The sequence below is a fragment of the Oncorhynchus tshawytscha genome, linkage group LG19, assembly GCF_018296145.1.
Source record: "Oncorhynchus tshawytscha isolate Ot180627B linkage group LG19, Otsh_v2.0, whole genome shotgun sequence".
Classification (NCBI taxonomy): Eukaryota; Metazoa; Chordata; class Actinopteri; order Salmoniformes; family Salmonidae; genus Oncorhynchus; species Oncorhynchus tshawytscha.
This window is the reverse complement of record NC_056447.1, coordinates 52,865,858-52,888,357: the sequence shown is the minus strand read 5'-3', so window position 1 is coordinate 52,888,357 and position 22,500 is coordinate 52,865,858. Positions and strand designations below refer to the sequence as shown.

At 51.2% G+C, this 22,500-nt stretch overlaps 1 protein-coding gene across 1 annotated transcript in view; it reads left to right on the top strand.

Annotated features, from left to right (window-relative positions):
• Positions 1-22,500, top strand: part of LOC112219051 (reelin-like) — a 307,323-nt gene that overhangs the window by 84,151 nt on the left and 200,672 nt on the right. Inside the window, exon 2 of the mRNA XM_042301851.1 lies at positions 4,951-5,058. Within this exon, the coding sequence (XP_042157785.1) occupies positions 4,951-5,058 (108 nt within the window). The remainder of the gene's footprint in view (positions 1-4,950; positions 5,059-22,500) is intronic.

Sequence of the window (22,500 nt, the reverse complement as noted above, 5' to 3'; positions counted from 1 at the left end):
CTTGATGATTGAGTTGGAGGCGTGCGTGGCCACGCAGTCATGGGTGAACAGGGAGTACAGGAGAGGGCTGAGAACGCACCCTTGTGGGGCCCCAGTGTTGAGGATCAGAGGGGTGGAGATGTTGTTACCTACCCTCACCACCTGGGGGCGGCCCATCAGGAAGTCCATTACCCAGTTGCACAGGGCGGGGTTGATGACGAGTTTGGATGGTACTATGGTGTTAAATGCTGAGCTGTAGTTGATGAACAGCATTCTTACATAGGTATTCCTCTTGTCCAGATGGGTTAGGGCAGTGTGCAGTGTGGTTGCGATTGCGTCATCTGTGGACCTATTGGGGCGGTAAGCAAATTGGAGTGGGTCTAGGGTGTCAGGTACGGTGGAGGTTATATGGTCCTTGACTAGTCTCTCAAAGCACTTCATGATGACGGAAGTGAGTGCTACGGGGCGGTAGTCGTTTAGCTCAGTTACCTTAGCTTTCTTGGGAACAGGAACAATGGTGGCCCTCTTGAAGCATGTGGGAACATCAAACTGGGATACGGTTTGATTGAATATGTCCAAAAGCACACCAGTCAGCTGGTCTGCGCATGCTCTGAGGACGTGGCTGGGGATGCCATCTGGGCCTGCAGCCTTGTGAGGGTTTAAACGTTTAAATGTTTCACACACGTTAGTTGCAGTGAAGGAGAGTCCGCAGGTACGGTAGCGGGCCGAGTCAGTGGCACTGTATTGTCCTCAAAGCGAGCAAAGAAGTTGTTTAGTTTGTCTGGGAGCAAGACATCGTGGTCCGCGACGGGCTGTTTTTTCTTTTGTAGTCCCTGATTGACTGTAGACACATGTTGGAGACAGACAGAGACTAATACACATGTTGGAGACAGACAGAGACTAATGCACATGTTGGAGACAGACAGAGACTAATGCACATGTTGGAGACAGACAGAGACTAATACACATGTTGGAGACCGACAGAGACTAATAGACATGTTGGAGACAGACAGAGACTAATACACATGTTGGAGACAGACAGAGACTAATACACATGTTGGAGACAGACAGAGACTAATACACATGTTGGAGACAGACAGAGACTAATAGACATGTTGGAGACAGACAGAGACTAATACACATGTTGGAGACAGACAGAGACTAATACACATGTTGGAGACAGACAGAGACTAATACACATGTTGGAGACAGACAGAGACTAATGCACATGTTGGAGACAGACAGAGACTAATAGACATGTTGGAGACAGACAGAGACTAATACACATGTTGGAGACAGACAGAGACTAATACACATGTTGGAGACAGACAGAGACTAATGCACATGTTGGAGACAGACAGAGACTAATAGACATGTTGGAGACAGACAGAGACTAATACACATGTTGGAGACAGACAGAGACTAATACACATGTTGGAGACAGACAGAGACTAATACACATGTTGGAGACAGACAGAGACTAATACACATGTTGGAGACAGACAGAGACTAATGCACATGTTGGAGACAGACAGAGACTAATAGACATGTTGGAGACAGACAGAGACTAATGCACATGTTGGAGACAGACAGAGACTAATACACATGTTGGAGACCGAGACTTATAGACAAACTACACCACTTTCTTTTCAAATGTTTCATCCAATTCCCCCAAAACGGAGGCGGAATCCTAGGTCAGTTAACGGCTTTGGTTCCAAACAAGTTTTCTTCTTTCATGTACTCCCAGACACCCAGACAGACAGACACCCAGTCATCCAGACACCCAGACACCCAGTCATCCAGACACCCAGACACCCAGTCATCCAGACACCCAGTCATCCAGACACCCAGTCATCCAGACACCCAGTCATCCATACACCCAGTCATCCAGACACCCAGACACCCAGTCATCCAGACACCCAGACACCCAGTCATCCAGACACCCAGACACCCAGTCATCCAGACACCCAGACACCCAGTCATCCAGACACCCAGTCATCCAGACACCCAGTCACCCAGACACCCAGACACACAGACACCCAGTCATCCAGACACCCAGACACACATACACCCAGTCATCCAGACACCCAGACACACAGACACCCAGTCATCCAGACACCCAGACACCCAGTCATCCAGACACCCAAACAGACAGACACCCAGTCATCCAGACACCCAGACACCCAGCCATCCAGACACCCAAACAGACAGACACCCAGACACCCAAACAAACAGACACCCAGACACCCAAACAGACAGACACCCAGTCATCCAGAAACCCAGACAGACAGACACCCAGTCATCCAGACACCCAAACAGACAGACACCCAAACAGACAGACACCCAGTCATCCAGACACCCAAACAGACAGACAGACAGACACACAAACAGACAAACAGGCAGACAGGCACCCAGACAGACACCCAGACAGACACCCAGACAGACAGACAGACAGACACCAACACAGAAACCCAAACAGACAGACACACAGACACCCGAACAGACAGACACCCAAACAGACACCCAGTCATCCAGACAACCAGACACCCAAACAGACAGACACCCAGTCATCCAGACACCCAAACAGACAGACAGACAGACACCCACACACCCAAACAGACAAACAGGCAGACAGGCACCCAGACAGACACCCAGACAGACACCCAGACAGACAGACAGACAGACAGACAGACACCCAGACAGACAGACACCAACACAGAAACCCAAACAGACAGACACACAGACACCAAAAAAACAGACACCCAAACAGACAGACAGACAGACACCCAAACAGACAGACACCCAGACAGACACCCAAACAGACAGACAGACAGACACCCAAACAGACAGACACCCAGACAGACACCCAAACAGACAGACACCAGACAGACACCCAAACAGACAGACACCCAGACACCCAAACAGACAGACAGACAGACAGACAGACAGACAGACAGACAGACAGACAGACAGACAGACAGACAGACAGACAGACAGACAGACAGACAGACAGACAGACAGACAGACAAACAGACAGACAGACAGACACCCAAACAGACAGACACACAGACACCCAAAAAGACAGACACCCAAACAGACAGACAGACAGACAGACACCCAAACAGACAGACACCCAGACAGACACCCAAACAGACAGACAGACAGACACCCAAACAGACAGACACCCAGACAGACACCCAAACAGACAGACACCCAGACACCCAAACAGACAGACAGACAGACACCCAGACAGACAGACAGACAGACAGACAGACAGACAGACAGACAGACAGACAGACACCCAAACAGACAGACACACAGACACCCAAACAGACAGACAGACAGACAGACACCCAAACAGACAGACAGACAGACCAGTTATCTTTTTATACTAGTTAATGTTTTTAGTCCTGCAGTGTTTTTATGTCATTGATTTATTGATGTGGTCCTGTCACTCTGTAGTCATGTAGTCCTGTCACTCTGTAGTCATGTAGTCCTGTCACTCTGTAGTCATTTCCTGTCACTCTGAGTTTAGTCCTGTCATGTCATGGTCCTGTCACTCTGTAGTCATGTAGTCCTGTCACTCTGTAGTCATGTAGTCCTGTCACTCTGTAGTCATGTAGTCCTGTCACTCTGTAGTCATGTAGTCCTGTCACTCAGTAGTCATGTGGTCCTGTCACTCAGTACTATATACATTTTATATCAGACAACGGTATGTTGGGTTACTCTACAGTACGTGACTCAGACCTCCACTTGGCCTGCTCCAGGGTTACTCTACAGTATGTGACTCAGACCTCCACTTGGCCTGCTCCAGGGTTACTCTACAGTATGTGACTCAGACCTCCACTTGGCCTGCTCCAGGGTTACTCTACAGTACGTGACTCAGACCTCCACTTGGCCTGCTCCAGGGTTACTCTTGTTGGGTGAAATGACACTTCCCAGTGATAACAGGTAGCATCAGTGAAAGTGTGGCACCACCACCTCTGTAGCTGCACAGCACCTGCACACCCAACTATGTCCTCTCCCTCTCTCCCTCCCTGCTCCCCTCTCTCCCTCTCTACCTCCCTGCTCCCCTCTCTCCCTCCCTGCTCATCTCTCTCCCTCTCTACCTCCCTGCTCCCCTCTCTCCCTCTCTACCTCCCTGCTCCCCTCTCTCCCTCTCTCCCTCCCTGCTCCCCTCTCTCCCTCTCTCCCTCCCTGCTCCCCTCTCTCCCTCTCTCCCTCCCTGCTCCCCTCTCTCCCTCTCTACCTCCCTGCTCCCCTCTCTACCTCCCTGCTCCCCTCTCTCCCTCTCTACCTCCCTCCTCCCCTCCTCCCTCTCTACCTCCCCTCCCCTCTCTCCCTCCCTACCTCCCTCCTCCCTCTCTCCCTCTCTACCTCCCTGCTCCCTTCTCTACCTCCCTGCTCCCTCTCTCTCCCTCCCTGCTCCTCTCTCTCCCTCTCTACCTCCCTGCTCCTCTCTCTCCCTCTCTACCTCCCTGCTCCCCCTCTCCCTCTCTCCCTCCCTGCTCCCCTCTCTCCCTCACTACCTCCCTGCTCCCCTCTCTCCCTCTCTACCTCCCTGCTCCCTTCTCTACCTCCCTGCTCCCCTCTCTCCCTCCTGCCTCTCTCACCCACTTTATTACTCTCTCTATCTCCCTCACGCCCTCCCCTTACTTTCCCTTCCCCTCCCCCCACCCTCCCTCAGGGGATTCCTTCTTACCTTCCCCTCTCTAACGACCTTGCTAGAATCCTTGTTAACACCTGTGTTCTGAGGCTCGTTAGGTTGGTTAGTCTCGTTAGCAGCAGTGAGGATGTGAGAGGAGTGGTGGTGTGAGGCACGTTCTCTGTCAGATAGTGAAACATCACACTGGGCAATTAGCTACTGTATATAGATAAGGAGACCTGTTGAAAGAAAAAATACAAACCCCCCACTGTTGAACGAATGTTTCAAAATGTATTAAAAATCTCTCTCTTTCTGTCTCTCCACAGTGACTGTCTCCACCAGTACTTATTTTGATGGTCTGCTGGTGACCGGTCTCTACACGTCCACTCCTGTTCAGTCTGCTCCTATCCCTGCTCCTGCTGCATTCGGATTCGGTAAGTCAACCAATCCCGTACTTGACGTCCTCAACAACGTGTAGTTTAGCCAATGAAAGACAAACCTTCTAGTCTACTGTGCTACTGAGCCTAAAGCACATGGAATTGGCTTTCCATTCCTTAATCAGCTGTCACTGGTGAAACCCCTTCCATCCACCTGTTGCTTTCAGATCAATGCAGATGAAGGAACTGAAATTGCTTCAGTGTATTCCTCACAAAACTGTGTGTGAGAGAGTCAGTCCATTGATACCAGTCCAGCCCCTGACGATACCAGACCCAAAAGCACACAAACAACCCAGACGATCTAACAGGCTACAATGGATTGGACTGGAATTGAGTCACAACTGGGGTTGAGATGGGGGATGATGTGGACTGTGGTTGAGTCTGGGGATGATGTGGCCTGAGGTTGAGTCTGGGGATGATGTGGCCTGAGGTTGAGTCTGGGGATGATGTGGCCTGAGTTTGAGTCTGGGGATGATGTGGACTGGGGTTGAGTCTGGGGATGATGTGGCCTGGGGTTGAGTCTGGGAATGAGTCTCGGGATGATGTGGACTGGGGTTGAGTCTGGGGATGATGTGGACTGGGTTTGAGTCTGGGGATGATGTGGCCTGAGGTTGAGTCTGGGGATGATGTGGCCTGAGGTTGAGTCTGGGGATGAGTCTGGGGATGATGTGGACTGGGGTTGAGTCTGGGGATGAGTCTGGGAATGATGTGGACTGGGGTTGAGTCTGGGGATGATGTTTGGTCCTGAGTCTGGGGATGATGTCTGAGGGGATGAGTCTGGGGATGATGTGGACTGGGGTTGAGTCTGATGGGATGAGTCTGGGGATGATGTGGCCTGAGGTTGAGTCTGGGGATGATGTGGCCTGAGGTTGAGTCTGGGGATGAGTCTGGGGATGATGTGGACTGGGGTTGAGTCTGGGGATGAGTCTGGGAATGATGTGGACTGGGGTTGAGTCTGGGGATGATGTGGCCTGAGGTTGAGTCTGGGGATGATGTGGCCTGAGGTTGAGTCTGGGGATGATGTGGCCTGGGTTGAGTCTGGGGATGATGTGGACTGGGTTTGAGTCTGGGGATGATGTGGCCTGAGGTTGAGTCTGGGGATGATGTGGCCTGAGGTTGAGTCTGGGGATGATGTGGCCTGAGGTTGAGTCTGGGGATGATGTGGCCTGGGGTTGAGTCTGGGGATGATGTGGCCTGAGGTTGAGTCTGGGGATGATGTGGCCTGAGGTTGAGTCTGGGGATGATGTGGCCTGAGGTTGAGTCTGGGGATGATGTGGCCTGGGGTTGAGTCTGGGGATGATGTGGCCTGGGGTTGAGTCTGGGGATGATGTGGCCTGGGGTTGAGTCTGGGGATGATGTGGCCTGGGGTTGAGTCTGGGGATGATGTGGACTGGGGTTGAGTCTGGGGATGATGTGGCCTGAGGTTGAGTCTGGGGATGATGTGGCCTGGGGTTGAGTCTGGGGATGATGTGGCCTGAGGTTGAGTCTGGGGATGATGTGGCCTGGGGTTGAGTCTGGGGATGATGTGGCCTGAGGTTGAGTCTGGGGATGATGTGGCCTGAGGTTGAGTCTGGGGATGATGTTGCCTGGGGTTGAGTCTGGGGATGATGTGGCCTGGGGTTGAGTCTGGGGATGATGTGGACTGGGGTTGAGTCTGGGGATGATGTGGCCTGGGGTTGAGTCTGGGAATGATGTGGACTGGGGTTGAGTCTGGGGATGATGTGGCCTGAGGTTGAGTCTGGGGATGATGTGGCCTGGGGTTGAGTCTGGGGATGATGTGGCCTGAGGTTGAGTCTGGGGATGATGTGGCCTGAGGTTGAGTCTGGGGATGATGTGGCCTGGGGTTGAGTCTGGGATGATGTGGCCTGAGGTTGAGTCTGGGGATGATGTTGCCTGGGGTTGAGTCTGGGGATGATGTGGCCTGGGGTTGAGTCTGGGGATGATGTGGCCTGAGGTTGAGTCTGGGGATGATGTGGCCTGGGGTTGAGTCTGGGAATGATGGGGATGATGTGGCCTGAGTCTTGAGTCTGGGGATGATGTGGCCTGGGGTTGAGTCTGGGGATGATGTGGCCTGGGGTTGAGTCTGGGGATGATGTGGACTGAGGTTGAGTCTGGGGATGATGTGGCCTGAGGTTGAGTCTGGGAATGATGTGGACTGAGGTTGAGTCTGGGGATGATGTGGCCTGGGGTTGAGTCTGGGGATGATGTGGACTGGGGTTGAGTCTGGGGATGATTGTGGGATTGAGTCTGGGGATGATTTGGCCTGAAAGGTTGAGTCTGGGGATGATGTGGCCTGGGGTTGAGTCTGGGGATGATGTGGACTGGGGTTGAGTCTGTGGTATAACCATATACCACATCATGGTTGAGTCATGGGATGATGTGGCCTGAGGTTGAGTCTGGGAATGATGTGGCCTGAGGTTGAGTCTGGGGATGAGTCTGGGGATGATGTGGACTGGGGTTGAGTCTGGGGATGATTGTTGGGATTCATTCATTCTTACTGTTTGATCGTTGAAAGGAGAAAACAGAGAAGTCAACGGAGAGGAGAAATACTGTAGAGATACAATACTTAACAATATGCACGACGCAAAGTGGAGTGCTTGGACACAGCCCTTAGCTGTGGTATATTGGCCATATACCACACATCATGGTATAGTCTGATATACCACGGCTGTCAGCCAATCAGCATTCAGGGTTCAAACCACCCAGTTTATAAATTCTGTTTAATGCTGTGGGAAATACATTGTAAACCCACAAGAGAAGACCTATCATTAAGACATCAGTTGGAACAATGGACAATAGAGAAAAAGACCAAACCCACACGGTTTCATACACTGACTGACTGTTGTATTATTAACGATCTATACTCAACTAGTACGCAGGCCAAGCAGTCATACTGTATGTATTCCAGACCACAAAAGGTCACTCTGCTCTGTGATATTATACTTTTATGTCAACCATCAGTGTTAGCCATGGGCTGGAAGTGTCAGTGTGTACAGGACATGGGGCTGGAAGTGTCAGTGTGTACAGGACATGGGGCTGGAAGTGTCCGTGTGTACAGGACATGGGCTGGAAGTGTCAGTGTGTACAGGACATGGGGCTGGAAGTGTCAGTGTGTACAGGACATGGGGCTGGAAGTGTCAGTGTGTACAGGACATGGGCTGGAAGTGTCAGTGTGTACAGGACATGGGCTGGATGTTCAGTGAAAGATGTAATGACTGCATGCTTTGATGCGATAGCTGTATCTCTGTCATTGGTGTGTACTGGACATGGGCTCCATGTGTCTGTGACTGAATTCGTATTCACTGAAACACAATGCTGAATCACGACACAATGCTGAAACACAACACTGAAACGATAGCTCTCCACTTCTGACTCTAAAGCCTGTTTGGCAGGAATCACATGGTCATTATCAATCAAAGGGCTCAACAGAGAAGAACAGAAACAAACTCTGTTTCATAGGAAACTAATGCACTGAGAAAAACTGGAACTGAGAAGGTTTCAAAGTTGAGATATCTGCAAATGGGACCGTGCAGTGTGCTTAGGTTGGAGTTGTCTTAGGGGGCAGTGAGGTCATAATGCAGCCACAAAGAGAGCTGTTCCCAGGGCTCCAGGTCCCAGGGCTCCAGGTCCCAGGGCTCCAGGTCCCAGGGCTCCAGGTCCCAGGGCTCCAGGTCCCAGGGCTCCAGGCCCAAACTGTTCCCAGGGCTCCAGGTTCCAGGGCTCCAGGCCCAAACTGTGCCCAGGGCTCCAGGCCCAAACTGTACCCAGGGCTCCAGGCCCAAACTGTACTCAGGGCTCCAGTTCCCAGGGCTTCAGGTCCCAGGGCTCCAGGTCCAAACTGTTCCCAGGCCAAACGGATTTAACCAGTGTATCTGAGTTTTCTCCTGCCTGCCATTGGCAGGCCTGGTTTTTGGCAGAGGCATCCAAGCGTTGGGCCTCCAACATTGCATCACCTTTGCTTCACAGAGATGTCTTGAGCTGTGCCTGTGACTCATTCATTAGAAGTAGTTTGGGAGAAACTCCCAGACTGATGGGCAAACCTCAGCAGGGTAGTTATTCACACAGGTCTCAGCTGAAGAGCTCCGGGCTCTTTTTCCTCTTCATCCTCCTCTCTGTGTGTCTCCTTTAGGAAGTCCTCAGGGATTCACATTTACACACTTACCCTTGGAGCACCAATACACAAACACAATGAAAAGGTTCCTATAGCAGAGGAAACACAAGGGGGGAGATGTATTAGTGTAACACACATTGCTGAACACCATAGCAGGATTCCCAGCAGGAAGTCACTGGTTCAGTTCTTGTTTTATTATTCCTCTATAGTTCATCTGTACCATCAGAACGCTCGTGGTTAGAGCATTGGACTAGTAACTAGTAACCGAAAGGTTGCAAGTTCAAATCCCCGAGCTGACAAGGTACAAAATCTGTCGTTCTGCCCTTGAACAGGCAGTTAACCCACTGTTCCTAACAGGCATTTAACCCACTGTCATTGAAAATAAGAATTTGTTCTTAACTGACTTCCCTAGTAAAATAAAGGTAAAAAAAAAGAGAGGGGAGACAGAGAGAGGACGAGACAGAGTGAGAGTCAGAGAGAGGGGAGACAGAGGGCGAGACAGAGAGAGGGGAGACAGAGTGAGAGTCAGAGAGAGGGGGGAGACAGAGGGCGAGTCAGAGAGAGGGAGAGACAGTGAGAGTCAGAGAGGGGGAGACAGAGTCAAGTCAGAGAGAGGGGAGACAGAGGAGACAGAGAGTCAGAGAGAGGGGAGACAGAGTGAGAGTCAGAGAGAGGGGAGACAGAGGGCAGAGTGCAAGACAGAGGGGAGTCAGAGAGAGGGCGAGACAGAGTGAAAGTCAGAGAGAGGGGAGACAGAGGGCGAGTCAGAGAGAGGGCGAGACAGAGTGAGAGTCAGAGAGAGGGCGAGACAGAGTGAGAGTCAGAGAGAGGGCGAGACAGAGTGCGAGTCAGAGAGAGGGCGGGACAGAGGGCGAGTCAGAGAGAGGGCGAGACAGAGTGAGAGTCAGAGAGAGGGCGAGACAGAGAGAGGGCAAGACAGAGTGAGAGTCAGAGAGAGGGCGAGACAGAGTGCGAGTCAGAGAGAGGGGAGACAGAGGGTGAGACAGAGAGAGGGCGAGACAGAGGGCGAGTCAGAGAGGACTAGACAGAGAGAGAGAGCGAGAGAGGGGAGACAGAGGGCGAGACAGAGAGAGGGGAGACAGAGGGCAAGACAGAGAGAGAGGGGAGACAGAGTGAGAGGCAGAGAGAGGATGAGACAGAGTGAGAGTCAGAGAGAGGACAAGACAGAGTGAGAGTCAGAGAGAGGATGAGACAGAGAGAGGATGAGACAGAGAGAGGGGAGACAGAGGGCGAGACAGAGTGAGAGTCAGAGAGAGGGCGAGAGAGTGAGAGTCAGAGAGAGGGGAGACAGAGTGAGAGTCAGAGAGAGGGCGAGACAGAGTGCGAGTCAGAGAGAGGGCAAGACAGACAGAGGGAGAGACAGAGTCAGAGAGACGAGACAGAGTGCAGACAGAAAGTGAAGAGGACAGACAGAGAGGACGAGACAGACGAGTCAGAGAGAGGGAGACAGAGTGAGAGTCAGAGAGAGGAGCAAGACAGAGTGCGAGTCAGAGAGAGGGCAAGACAGAGTGAGAGTCAGAGAGAGGGCGAGACAGAGTGAGAGTCAGAGAGAGGGGAGACAGAGTGAGAGTCAGAGGAGAGAGACAGAGTGAGACAGAGGAGACAGAGTGAGAGTCAGAGAGAGACAGAGAGGGAGACAGAGTGAGAGTCAGAGAGAGGGCGAGACAGAGTGAGAGTCAGAGAGAGGGGAGACAGAGGGCGAGTCAGAGAGAGGGCGAGACAGAGTGAGAGTCAGAGAGGGGGAGACAGAGGAGCAGAGTCAGAGAGTCAGAGAGAGGAGACAGAGTGAGAGTCAGAGAGAGGGCGAGACAGAGGGCAAGACAGAGAGAGGGCGAGACAGAGTGCGAGGGTGAGACAGTCAGAGAGAGGGGAGACAGAGCAGAGAGTGAGACAGACAGAGTCAGAGAGAGGGGAGACAGAGAGAGTCAGAGAGACGAGACAGAGTGAGAGTGAGAGTCAGACAGAGTGCGAGTCAGAGAGAGGGAGACAGAGGGAGAGACAGAGAGAGGACGAGACAGACGAGAGAGGAGACAGACAGAGAGGAGAGACAGAGAGAGGGAGACAGAGACAGAGAGAGGGGACAGAGACAGAGAGAGGGGCGAGACAGAGAGAGGGCGAGACAGAGAGTCAGAGAGAGGGCGAGACAGAGTGACAGTCAGAGAGAGACAGAGTGAGAGTCAGACAGAGTGAGAGTCAGACAGAGTGAGAGACAGAGAGAGAGAGAGAGGACGAGAGAGAGAGAGAGAGAGAGAGAGGGGAGACAGAGGGCGAGACAGAGAGAGGGCGAGACAGAGTGAGTCAGACAGAGAGAGAGAGAGAGAGTGGAGACAGAGGGCGAGACAGAGAGAGGGCGAGACAGAGTGCGAGTCAGAGAGAGGGCAAGACAGAGTAAGAGTCAGAGAGAGGGCAAGACAGAGGGAGAGTCAGAGAGAGGGGAGACAGAGGGCGAGACAGAGAGAGTGGAGACCGAGTGAGAGTCAGAGAGAGGGGAGACAGAGTGCGAGTCAGAGAGAGGGGAGAAAGAGGGCGAGACAGACAGAGGGCGAGACAGAGAGAGGGCAAGACAGAGGGCGAGACAGAGAGAGGGCAAGACAGAGTGAGAGTCAGAGAGAGGGCGAGACAGAGTGAGAGTCATACAGAGTGAGAGTCAGAGAGAGAGAGAGAGAGAGAGGACGAGACATAGAGAGGACGAGACATAGAGAGAGGAGAGACAGAGTGAGAGTCAGAGAGAGGGGAGACAGAGTGAGAGTCAGAGAGAGGAGAGACAGAGAGAGAGTCAGAGAGAGGGGAGACAGAGTGAGAGTCAGAGAGAGGAGAGACAGAGTGAGAGTCAGAGAGAGGGGAGACAGAGAGTGAGAGTCAGTCAGAGAGAGGGAGACAGAGTGAGAGTCAGAGAGGGGGAGACAGAGTGAGAGTCAGAGAGAGGGGAGACAGAGTGAGAGTCAGAGAGAGGGGAGACAGAGAGAGAGTCAGAGAGAGGGAGTCAGAGAGAGAGTCAGTCAGAGAGAGAGGGGAGACAGAGAGAGAGTCAGAGAGAGGGGAGACAGAGTGAGAGAGAGAGGGGAGACAGAGAGAGAGTCAGTCAGAGAGAGGGAGACAGAGAGAGAGTCAGAGAGAGGGGAGACAGAGAGAGAGTCAGAGAGAGAGGGAGACAGAGAGAGTCAGGAGACAGAGAGAGAGTCAGAGAGAGGGGAGACAGAGAGAGAGTCAGAGAGAGGGGAGACAGAGAGAGGGGAGACAGAGGGGAGACAGAGAGAGGGAGACAAAACACTCTTCCATGAGCGCCAGGAAAGCCAAAGTATTGATGAGGTAGTGTGTGATGTAGTGTTGTAGCAGAGAGCCAGTGTTTCAAAGGAACCTCTTTGATGATAATAAAGTGGAACGATGACGAGCTCGGGATGTTGATGTGACACGCTCAGTAAGGATTGTTCAGCTGGGTGACAGGGACTAGGGGAGTGAGGCCGCGTAGTTTGGATCTGTCTCCTGGGTGACAGGGACTAGGGGAGTGAGGCCGCGTAGTTTGAATCTGTCTCCTGGGTGACAGGGACTAGGGGAGTGAGGCCGCGTAGTTTGGATCTGTCTCCTGGGTGACAGGGACTAGGGGAGTGAGGCCGCGTAGTTTGGATCTGTCTCCTGTTGTTCGGGCTGCCTGTGGCTGAGTGGGGATCTAGCTGTGTGGGGATCTAGCTGTGTGGGGCTCTAGCTGTGTGGGGCTCTAGCTGTGTGGGGCTCTAGCTGTGTGGGGATCTAGCTGTGTGGGGATCTAGCTGTGTGGGGATCTAGCTGTGCTGTGGGGATCTAGCTGTGCTGTGGGGATCTAGCTGTGCTGTGGGGAATGCACTCACCACCACACTGACTCATATTAAAAGGATGAGCAAGCTTCTTAGGGGCTGTATTGACAGAAGTGTAAAGCTGTGTAAACTATTTAGTAAGGAAGAAGGTGAGAAGGTGTTCTATCACACCGTATTAGTTAATACATAAACAATGTGTGTAACGTACCACGTCTGTTAGAGTGACTCTGTGTGGAGAGAGATAGGGAGGGAGAGGGAGAGAGAGAGACACATAGAGAGAGACAGAGAGAGAGAGAGATACATAGAGAGAGAGAGGGAGAGGGAGAGGGAGAGAGAGAGAGAGAGAGAGAGAGAGAGAGAGAGAGAGAGAGAGAGAGAGACAGAGAGAGAGAGAGAGAGAGAGAGAGAGAGAGAGAGAGAGAGAGAGAGAGATACAGAGAGAGAAACAGAGAGAGAGAGACAGAGAGAGAGAGAGAGAGAGAGAGAGACAGAGAGTGAGAGAGACATAGAGAGAGAGAGAGAGAGAGAGAGAGACACATAGAGAGAGAGAGAGACAGAGAGAGAGAGAGAGAGAGACACATAGAGAGAGAGAGACACATAGAGAAAGAGAGACAGAGAGAGAGACATAGAGAGAGAGACACATAGAGAGAGAGACACATAGAGAGAGAGAGACAGAGAGAGAGAGAAAGACAGAGAGAGAGACACACAGAGAGAGAGACAGAGAGAGAGAGAGAGAGAGAGACACATAGAGAGAGAGAGACAGAGAGAGAGAGAGAGACAGAGAGAGAGAGAGAGAGAGACATAGAGAGAGAGACACATAGAGAGAGAGACACATAGAGAGAGACATAGAGAGAGAGAGACACATAGAGAGAGAGAGAGACAGAGAGAGAGACATAGAGAGAGAGACACATAGAGAGAGAGACACATACAGAGAGAGTCAGAGAGAGAGAGAGAGACAGAGAGAGACAGAGAGAGAGAGACACATATAGAGAGAGAGAGAGAGAGAGAGAGACACACATAGAGAGAGAGACACATAGAGAGAGAGACACATAGAGAGAGAGACAGAGAGAGAGAGACAGAGAGAGAGAGAGAGAGAGAGAGAGAGAGACAGAGAGAGAGAGAGAGACACACATAGAGAGAGACACATAGAGAGAGACAGAGAGAGAGAGAGAGAGACAGAGAGAGAGAGACATAGAGAGAGAGACACATAGAGAGAGACAGAGAGAGAGAGAGACACATAGAGAGAGACAGAGAGAGAGAGAGAGAGACATAGAGAGAGACAGAGAGAGAGAGAGAGAGACAGAGAGAGAGAGAGAGAGACATAGAGAGACAGAGAGAGAGACATAGAGAGAGACACATAGAGAGAGAGACACATAGAGAGAGACAGAGAGAGAGAGACACATAGAGAGAGACAGAGAGAGAGAGAGAGAGAGAGAGAGAGAGAGACAGAGAGAGAGAGAGCGAGAGAGAGAGAGACAGAGAGAGAGAGAGAGAGAGACAGAGAGAGAGAGACACATAGAGACAGACAGAGAGAGAGAGACACATAGAGAGAGACAGAGAGAGAGAGAGACACATAGAGAGAGAGAGACAGAGAGAGAGAGACACAGAGAGAGAGAGACAGAGAGACAGAGAGAGAGACAGAGAGAGAGACACATAGAGAGAGAGAGAGACACAGAGAGAGAGACACATAGAGAGAGAGAGAGACAGAGAGAGAGAGAGAGAGAGAGACAGAGAGACAGAGAGAGAGAGATAGAGAGAGAGAGAGAGACACATAGAGAGAGACACACATATATATAGACAGAGACAGAGAGAGAGAGAGAGAGAGAGAGAGAGAGAGAGAGAGAGACAGAGAGAGACAGAGAGAGAGAGAGAGACACATAGAGAGAGAGAGACACACATAGAGAGAGAGAGAGATAGAGACACATAGAGAGAGAGAGAGACAGAGACAGAGAGAGAGAGAAAAGAAAAAGGGAGGACAGGGAGTGGGAATGTCTGTTGGTTAGTGATGTGGTGGTTCTGTGGTCAGAGCTGTGGTTGGGAGCAGACAGACAGACTGCACGCAGGCCCCTAGAGGGAAACACCTCACCAAACCAAGACCTCACAGACACATACATACACACTCCACCAACTGGCAGGCGGCCTCCCGGCTAGCGTCAGTCAATACGTAGTCACTGCTTTCTGCAGCTCGACGGAAAACTCATAAAGATAGAGAGAGAGAGAGAGAGAGAGACATAGAGAGAGATACAGAAACAGGGGCCCTGTTCACAAACACATAAAGACCCCACAGAGCCCCAGGACAGTAACACAATTAGACCCAACCAAATCATGAGAAAACAAAAAGATAACTACTTGACACATTGGAAAGAATTAACAAAAAAACAGAGCAAACTAGAATGCTATTTGGCCCTAAACAGAGAGTACACAGCGGCAGAATACCTGACCACTGTGACTGACCCAAAATGAAGGAAAGCTTTGACTATGTACAGACTCAGTGAGCTTAGCCTTGCTATTGAGAAAGGCCGCCGTAGGCAGACCTGGCTCTCAAGAGAAGTCAGGCTATATGCTCACTGCCCACAAAATGAGGTGGAAACTGAACTGCACTTCCTAACCTCCTGCCAAATGTATGACCATATTAGAGACACATATTTCCCTCCGATTACACAGATCCACAAATAATTTGAAAACAAACCCGATTTTGATAAACTCCCATATCTACTGGGTGAAATTCCACAGTGTGACATCACAGCAGCAAGATCTGTGACCTGTTGCCACAAGAAAAGGGCAACCAGTGAAGAACAAACACCATTGTAAATACAACCCATATTTATGCTTATTTATTTTCCCTTTTGTACTTTAACCATTTGTACATCGTTACAACACTGTATATATACATAATATGACATTTGTAATGTCTTTATTCTTTTGGAACTTCTGTGAGTGTAATGTTTACGGTTAATTTGTTTGTTTTATTTCACTTTTGTATATTATCTACCCCACTTGCTTTGGCAATGTTAACATATGTTTCCCATGCCAATAAAGCCCCTTGAATTGATAGAGAGAGAGAGAGAGAGACACACAGAGAGAGAGAGAGAGACAGAGAGAGAGAGAGAGAGACAGAGAGAGAGAGACAGGGAGAGAGAGAGAGAGACAGAGAGAGACAGAGAGAGAGAGAGAGACAGGGAGAGAGAGAGAGAGAGAGACAGAGAGACAGAGAGAGAGAGAGACAGAGAGAGAGAGAGAGAGACCGAGAGAGAGAGAGAGACAGGGAGAGAGAGAGAGACAGAGAGAGACAGAGAGAGAGAGACAGAGAGAGAGAGAGAGACATGAAGAAAGACACTGAGACACACACATCAGACACACCTCAGCACCAGTTTATAGTATTCCACTCCTCTGAAAGACAACACCCTGCCGCCACACTGCTTTCTCTGTAAAATGAAATAACCTTTAAGCCTGAGTTTTTACTGGGCTGTCAGAACTCAACACCCACTCATTGTCAGATTAGTGAAAGTGTGACGTTTGTGTCCGTGTGTGTGTGTGTGTGTGCGTGCGTGCACGTGTGTGCGGTGTGTGGTGTGTGGTGTGTGGGGTGTGGGGTGTGGTGTGTGGTGTGTGGGGTGTGGTGTGGTGTGTAGGGTGTGGTGTGTGGTGTGGTGTGTGGGGTGTGGTGTGTGGTGTGTGGGGTGTGGTGTGGTGTGGTGTGTGGGGTGTGGTGTGTGGGGTGTGGTGTGTGGGGTGTGGTGTGGTGTGTGGGGTGTGGTGTGGGGCGTGTGGTGTGTGGTGTGTGGGGTGTGGTGTGGTGTGTGGGGTGTGGGGTGTGGTGTGTGGGGTGTGGTGTAGGGTGTGGTGTGTGGGGTGTGGTGTGTGGGGTGTGGTGTGGGGTGTGGGTTGGGGGGTGGGGGGTGTGGTGTGGTGTGTGGGTTGGGGGTGTGGGGTGTGGTGTGGTGTGTGGGTTGGGGGTGTGGGGGTGTGGGGTGTGGTGTGGTGTGTGTGTTGGGGGTGGGGGGTGTGGTGTGTGTGGTGTGTGGGTGTGGGTGTGTGTGGGGTGTGGGTTGGGGGTGTGGGGTGTTGTGTGGGTGTGGGTTGGGGGTGTGGGGTGTGGTGTGGTGTATGGGGTGTGGGGTGTGGTGTGGTGTATGGGGTGTGGGGTGTGGTGTGGTGTGTGGGTTGGGGGGGTGTGGGGTGTGGTGTGGTGTGTGGGTTGGGGGTGTGGGGTGTGGTGTGGTGTGTGGAGTGTGGTGTGGTGTGTGGGTTGGGGGTGTGGGGTGTGGTGTGGTGTGTGGGGTGTGGTGTGGTGTGTGGGGTGTGGGTTGGGGTTGTGGGGTGTGGTGTGTGGGGGTGTGGTGGTGTGTGTGGTGTGGGGTGTAGTTTGGGGGTGTGGGGTGTGGTGTGGTGTGTGGGTTGGGGGGTGTGGTGTGGTGTGGTGTATGGGGTGTGGGGTGTGGTGTGTGGGTTGGGGGTATGGGGTGTGGTGTGGTGTATGGGGTGTGGGGTGTGGTGTGGTGTGTGGGTTGGGGGTGTGGGGTGTGGTGTGGTGTGGTGTGTGGAGTGTGGTGTGGTGTGTGGGTTGGGGGTGTGGGGTGTGGTGTGGTGTGTGGGGTGTGGTGTGGTGTGTGGGGTGTGGGTTGGGGTTGTGGGGTGTGGTGTGTGGGGTGTGGTGTGGTGTGTGTGGTGTGGGGTGTAGTTTGGGGGTGTGGGGTGTGGTGTGGTGTGTGGGTTGGGGGTGTGGGGTGTGGTGTGGTGTATGGGGTGTGGGGTGTGGTGTGTGGTTTGGGGGTATGGGGTGTGGTGTGGTGTATGGGGTGTGGGGTGTGGTGTGGTGTGTGGATTGGGGGGTGTGGTGTGGTGTGGTGTGTGGGGTGTGGTGTGGTGTGGTGTGGTGTGTGGGGTGTGGGTTGGGGGGGGTGTGGGGTGTGGGGTGTGGGGTGTGGTGTGTGGGTTGGGGGGTGTGGGGTGTGGGGTGTGGTGTGGTGTATGGGGTGTGGGGTGTGGTGTGTGGTATGTGGTGTGGGGTGTGGTGTGTGGTGTGGGGTGTGGGGTGTGGTGTGTGGTATGTGGGGTGGGGTGTGGTATGTGGGGTGTGGTGTATTGTATGCGGTGTGGTGTGTGGGGTGGGGTGGTGTGTGGTGTGTTGGGGTTAGCTTGGTAAAACTACAATCCTGGATTTATATTCCACCTAAACGGCAGCCCTGCCACTTAAACTGCCACTTAAACTGGGGGAAATGTACATTACATGTTACAAAAAGTTATAAAATGACTGTAAATATCCCAGATTGTGCCTTTGACTCCAACTATTCTGTAGCTCTGAAGTTCAGGCCCAAGTTCAGGTGTATGGGTGGCTAACCACGGCAGTTCACGGTGTAGTCATTAGCATGGGTGGCTAACCACGGCAGGTCACGGTGTAGTCATTAGCATGGGTGGCTAACCACGGCAGTTCAAGGTGTAGTCATTTGCATGGGTGGCTAACCACGGCAGTTCACGGTGTAGTCATTAGCATGGGTGGCTAACCACGGCAGTTCACGGTGTAGTCATTAGCATGGGTGGCTAACCACGGCAGGTCACGGTGTAGTCATTAGCATGGGTGGCCAACCACACCAGTTCACGGTATAGTCATTAGCATGGGTGGCTAACCACGGCAGTTCACGGTGTAGTCATTAGCATGGGTGGCTAACCACGGCAGGACACGGTGTAGTCATTAGCATGGGTGGCTAACCACGGCAGTTCACGGTGTAGTCATTAGTATGGGTGGCTAACCACGGCAGGTCACGGTGTAGTCATTAGCATGGTTGGCTAACCACGGCAGTTCACGGTGTAGTCATTAGCATGGGTGGCTAACCACGGCAGTTCACGGTGTAGTCATTAGCATGGGTGCCTAACCACGGCAGTTCACGGTGTAGTCATTAGCATGGGTGGCTAACCACGGCAGTTCACGGTGTAGTCATTAGCATGGGTGGCTAACCACGGCAGGTCACAGTGTAGTCATTAGCATTGGTGGCTAACCAAGGCAGGACACGGTGTAGTCATTAGCATGGGTGGCTAACCACGGCAGTTCACGGTGTAGTCATTAGCATGGGTGGCTAACCACGGCAGGTCGCAGTGTAGTCATTAGCATGGGTGGCTAACCACGGCAGTTCACGGTGTAGTCATTAGCATGGGTGGCTAACCACGGCATTAGTCATTAGCATTCTAGGCATCCCTTGCCCTAAGTAGCTACATTGGGGCGGCAGGGTAGCCTAGTGGTTAGAGCGTTGGACTAATAACTGGAAGGTTGCAAGTTCAAACCCCCGAGCTGACAAGGTACAAATCTGTCGTTCTGCCCCTGAACAGGCAGTTAACCCACTGTTCCTAGGCCGTCATTGAAAATAAGAATTTGTTCTTAACTGACTTGCCTGGTTAAATAAAGGTAAAATATGTTTATTTTTTATTTTTTTAAAGACACACTGGAACAGAAAACATTGTTATGTTTTGGGAGCCAGGTGTTATTGAACGAGAGAACATAGGAGTGTCTGTCAATGGAATGTGTTTTTTATTTGAAGTTTAAGTGATAGTTTATTCACGAGGCTACAAGTCTGTCTGAGGTGTAACAACCATTGTAGTTGATTTATTGGCAGGAAAGAGAACGTAGACAAAACGTAGAACATACACTCTTCTAAAACAAAAATGGTTCCAAAAGGGTTCTGTCCCCGCATGAGAAACATTTTGGGTTCCAGAGAGAATCCTTCATTGTGTTCCACGTATAACTATTTTGGGTTCCATTTAGAACCCTCTGTGGAAAGGGTCCTTACATGGAACCAAAAAAAAGGGTTCTTCAAAGGGTTCTAGAACCATTTTAGGTTCTAGAACGCACCTTTTATTCTAAGAGCGTAGATCCCATGATTTAGTTCTTGGTTTGGTTTTGGTTATTTGATTAAACTACTTCCTGATGATCGTCATGACAGACATTTTACAGTGTAAATTACCTTCTTCCTTCCGCGTCGAGTCGTCCACATTTAAAAACGTCTTTTACACACTGCTGCCAGAAAAGCAACATGAGAATTAAATTAATTTTAAAAAAGAACTTCAATCACTTTGTGTTTCTACATTCTTTTAACTTGTGTTCCATTAAAAAAAGCCCTTTATTTCCATGCCAAGGACATTGGTTTTAAAAGCTGAAATCGTCTTTAGATTATCCCTTTTAAAACTTGTCCCTGTGTGTGTGTGTGTGTGTGTGTGTGTGTGTGTGTGTGTGTGTGTGTGTGTGTGTGTGTGTGTGTGTGTGTGTGTGTGTGTGTGTGTGTGTGTGTGTGTGTGTGTGTGTGTGTGTGTGTGTGCGTATGTGTGTGTGTGCGTGTGTATTTGTAATTTGTTTCTGTACCTCACCATCATCACCGTCAGTAAAGGACCCCATAGGGGCTCCACAAAGCAATGTCACGGTTAGACCTGATTTGTAGCTTCACCACTAATGAATTCAGAATGCTTTTTCAGGCACATCATCATTTACTGAAACAAAGAACGCCACTGTGATGTCACAGTACGGTGTAATGTGTTATACACCCCGGCCTGCAGGGAGGAGAGGATTCAGTAAGGTTTCAGCCAGTTGATTAAGACGGGGCTTTGGAAACAGTGAGAGGAAATAATGCTTAGACGAGAGAGAGGAGTGTCTTGTCAAGAATATGCAGGGGAGTGGAGATGTAAAAAATGACAGAGACAGAGAGAGCTGAGAGAGAGAGTCAAGAAAATAGAAGAGAGATGAGAGAGAGAATGGGGGAGAGAGAGAGAGGAGGGAGGACAGAGAGAGAGAAGGGAGGACAGAGATAGAAGGGAGGACAGATAGAGAGAGAAAGCGAGAGAGAAGGGAGGACAGAGAGAGAGATGGGATGACAGAGAGAGATAGGAGGGAGGACAGCAAGAAAGAGAGAGAAGGCGAGAGAGAAGGAAGGACAGAGAGAGAGAGCACAGAGAGAGAGAGAGAGAAAGAAAGAAAGAAAGAAAGAAAGAAAGAAAGAAAGAAAGAAAGAAAGAAAGAAAGAAAGAAAGAAAGAAAGAAAGAATGAAAGAAAGAGGACAGAGAGAGAGAGAGGGAGAGAGAGAAGGAAGAACAGAGAGACAGAAAGAGAGAGAAAAATGGAGGACAGCAGAAAGAGAGAGACAGAAAGAGAGAGAGAAAGAGAGAGAGAGAAAGAGAGACAGAGAGAGAGAGAGAGGAGAGGGAGGAAGAAAGAAAGAAAGAAAGAAAGAAAGAGACAGAAAGAGAGAGACAGAAAGAGAGAGAGAGCGAAGGAAGGACAGAGATATCTGAGAGAGGTGTGATTGCAGAAAATGACTAAAGGATGAGGAGGAGTGGATACCAACAGGGTGTTTGATGCAAACCAGACAGAGAAGGGATTTAGTGAATGACGGGGGAGTGGAGAGAGGCAGGAGAGAGGGAATTAGGTAAAGACAGATGGGAGGATACAGGGAGGAGAGAGGGAGGAGTGTTTGCAGGAGAAAAGAAGGTGGGGTGGGAGGAGGAGGAGGGGAGGAGGTGGAGGGGAGGAGGAGGAGGGGGAGGAGGAGGAGGAGGGGGGGAGGAGGAGGAGGAGGATGGAGGAGGAGGAGGAGGAGGGGGAGGAGGTGGAGGAGGAGGAGGAGGAGGAGGAGGAGGGGGAGGAGGTGGAGGAGGAGGGGGAGGAGGAGGAGGAGGAGGAGGGGGGGAGGCGGGGGAGGAGGAGGAGGAGGGGGAGGAGGAGGAGGGGGAGGAGGAGGAGGGGGGGGGAGGAGGAGGGGGAGGAGGGGGAGGAGGTGGAGGAGGAGGAGGGGGGGAGGGAGGTGGAGGGGAGGAGGTGGAGGGTGGAGGAGGAGGAGGAGGAGGGGGAGGAGGTAACACTCCATCATTCCCGGAGACGTTGTGTGAGATTGGTGTTGTCGCGGGCATGCTGAGTCAGATAGAGCCTTTAGCCAATGATGGATGTGTCGTTTGGAAAACTCCATGTTTATATTCTCCTTCATTTGCATATCTATATGTATTTGCGGGGCATGTTTGGCACCTGCGAGAGAGGTCAAAAACACACTGCACACACGTAGATCTGGCCTGGTGACAAAGGAGACAGTTTAGTGACAGGGACATCCAACACAAACACTGTCCCTCGATGATGGAGGGCCCCGACAGTCACACACACACAAACACACACACACTTTGATGAAAGGGCACCTGGACTCACACTCACACAGATTAAAAACTGAATTACTGATTAAAAATCACTCTGGAACCTGTGGATGAGCGATGAGGGATGACACACACAGGCACACCCCGTCTCGTCTCTCTCTCACACCCCATCTCGTCTTTCTCTCTCTCTCTCTCTCTCTCTCTCTCTCTCTCTTTCTTCAGTTCTCTCTCTCTCTTTGTCTCTCTCTCTCTCTCTCTGTCTCTCTGTCTCTCTGTCTCTCTGTCAATTCAATTCAATTAAATTCAATTCAAGGGCTTTATTGGCATGGGAAACATGTGTTAACATTGCCAAAGCAAGTGAGGTAGACAACATACAAAGTGAATATATAAAGTGA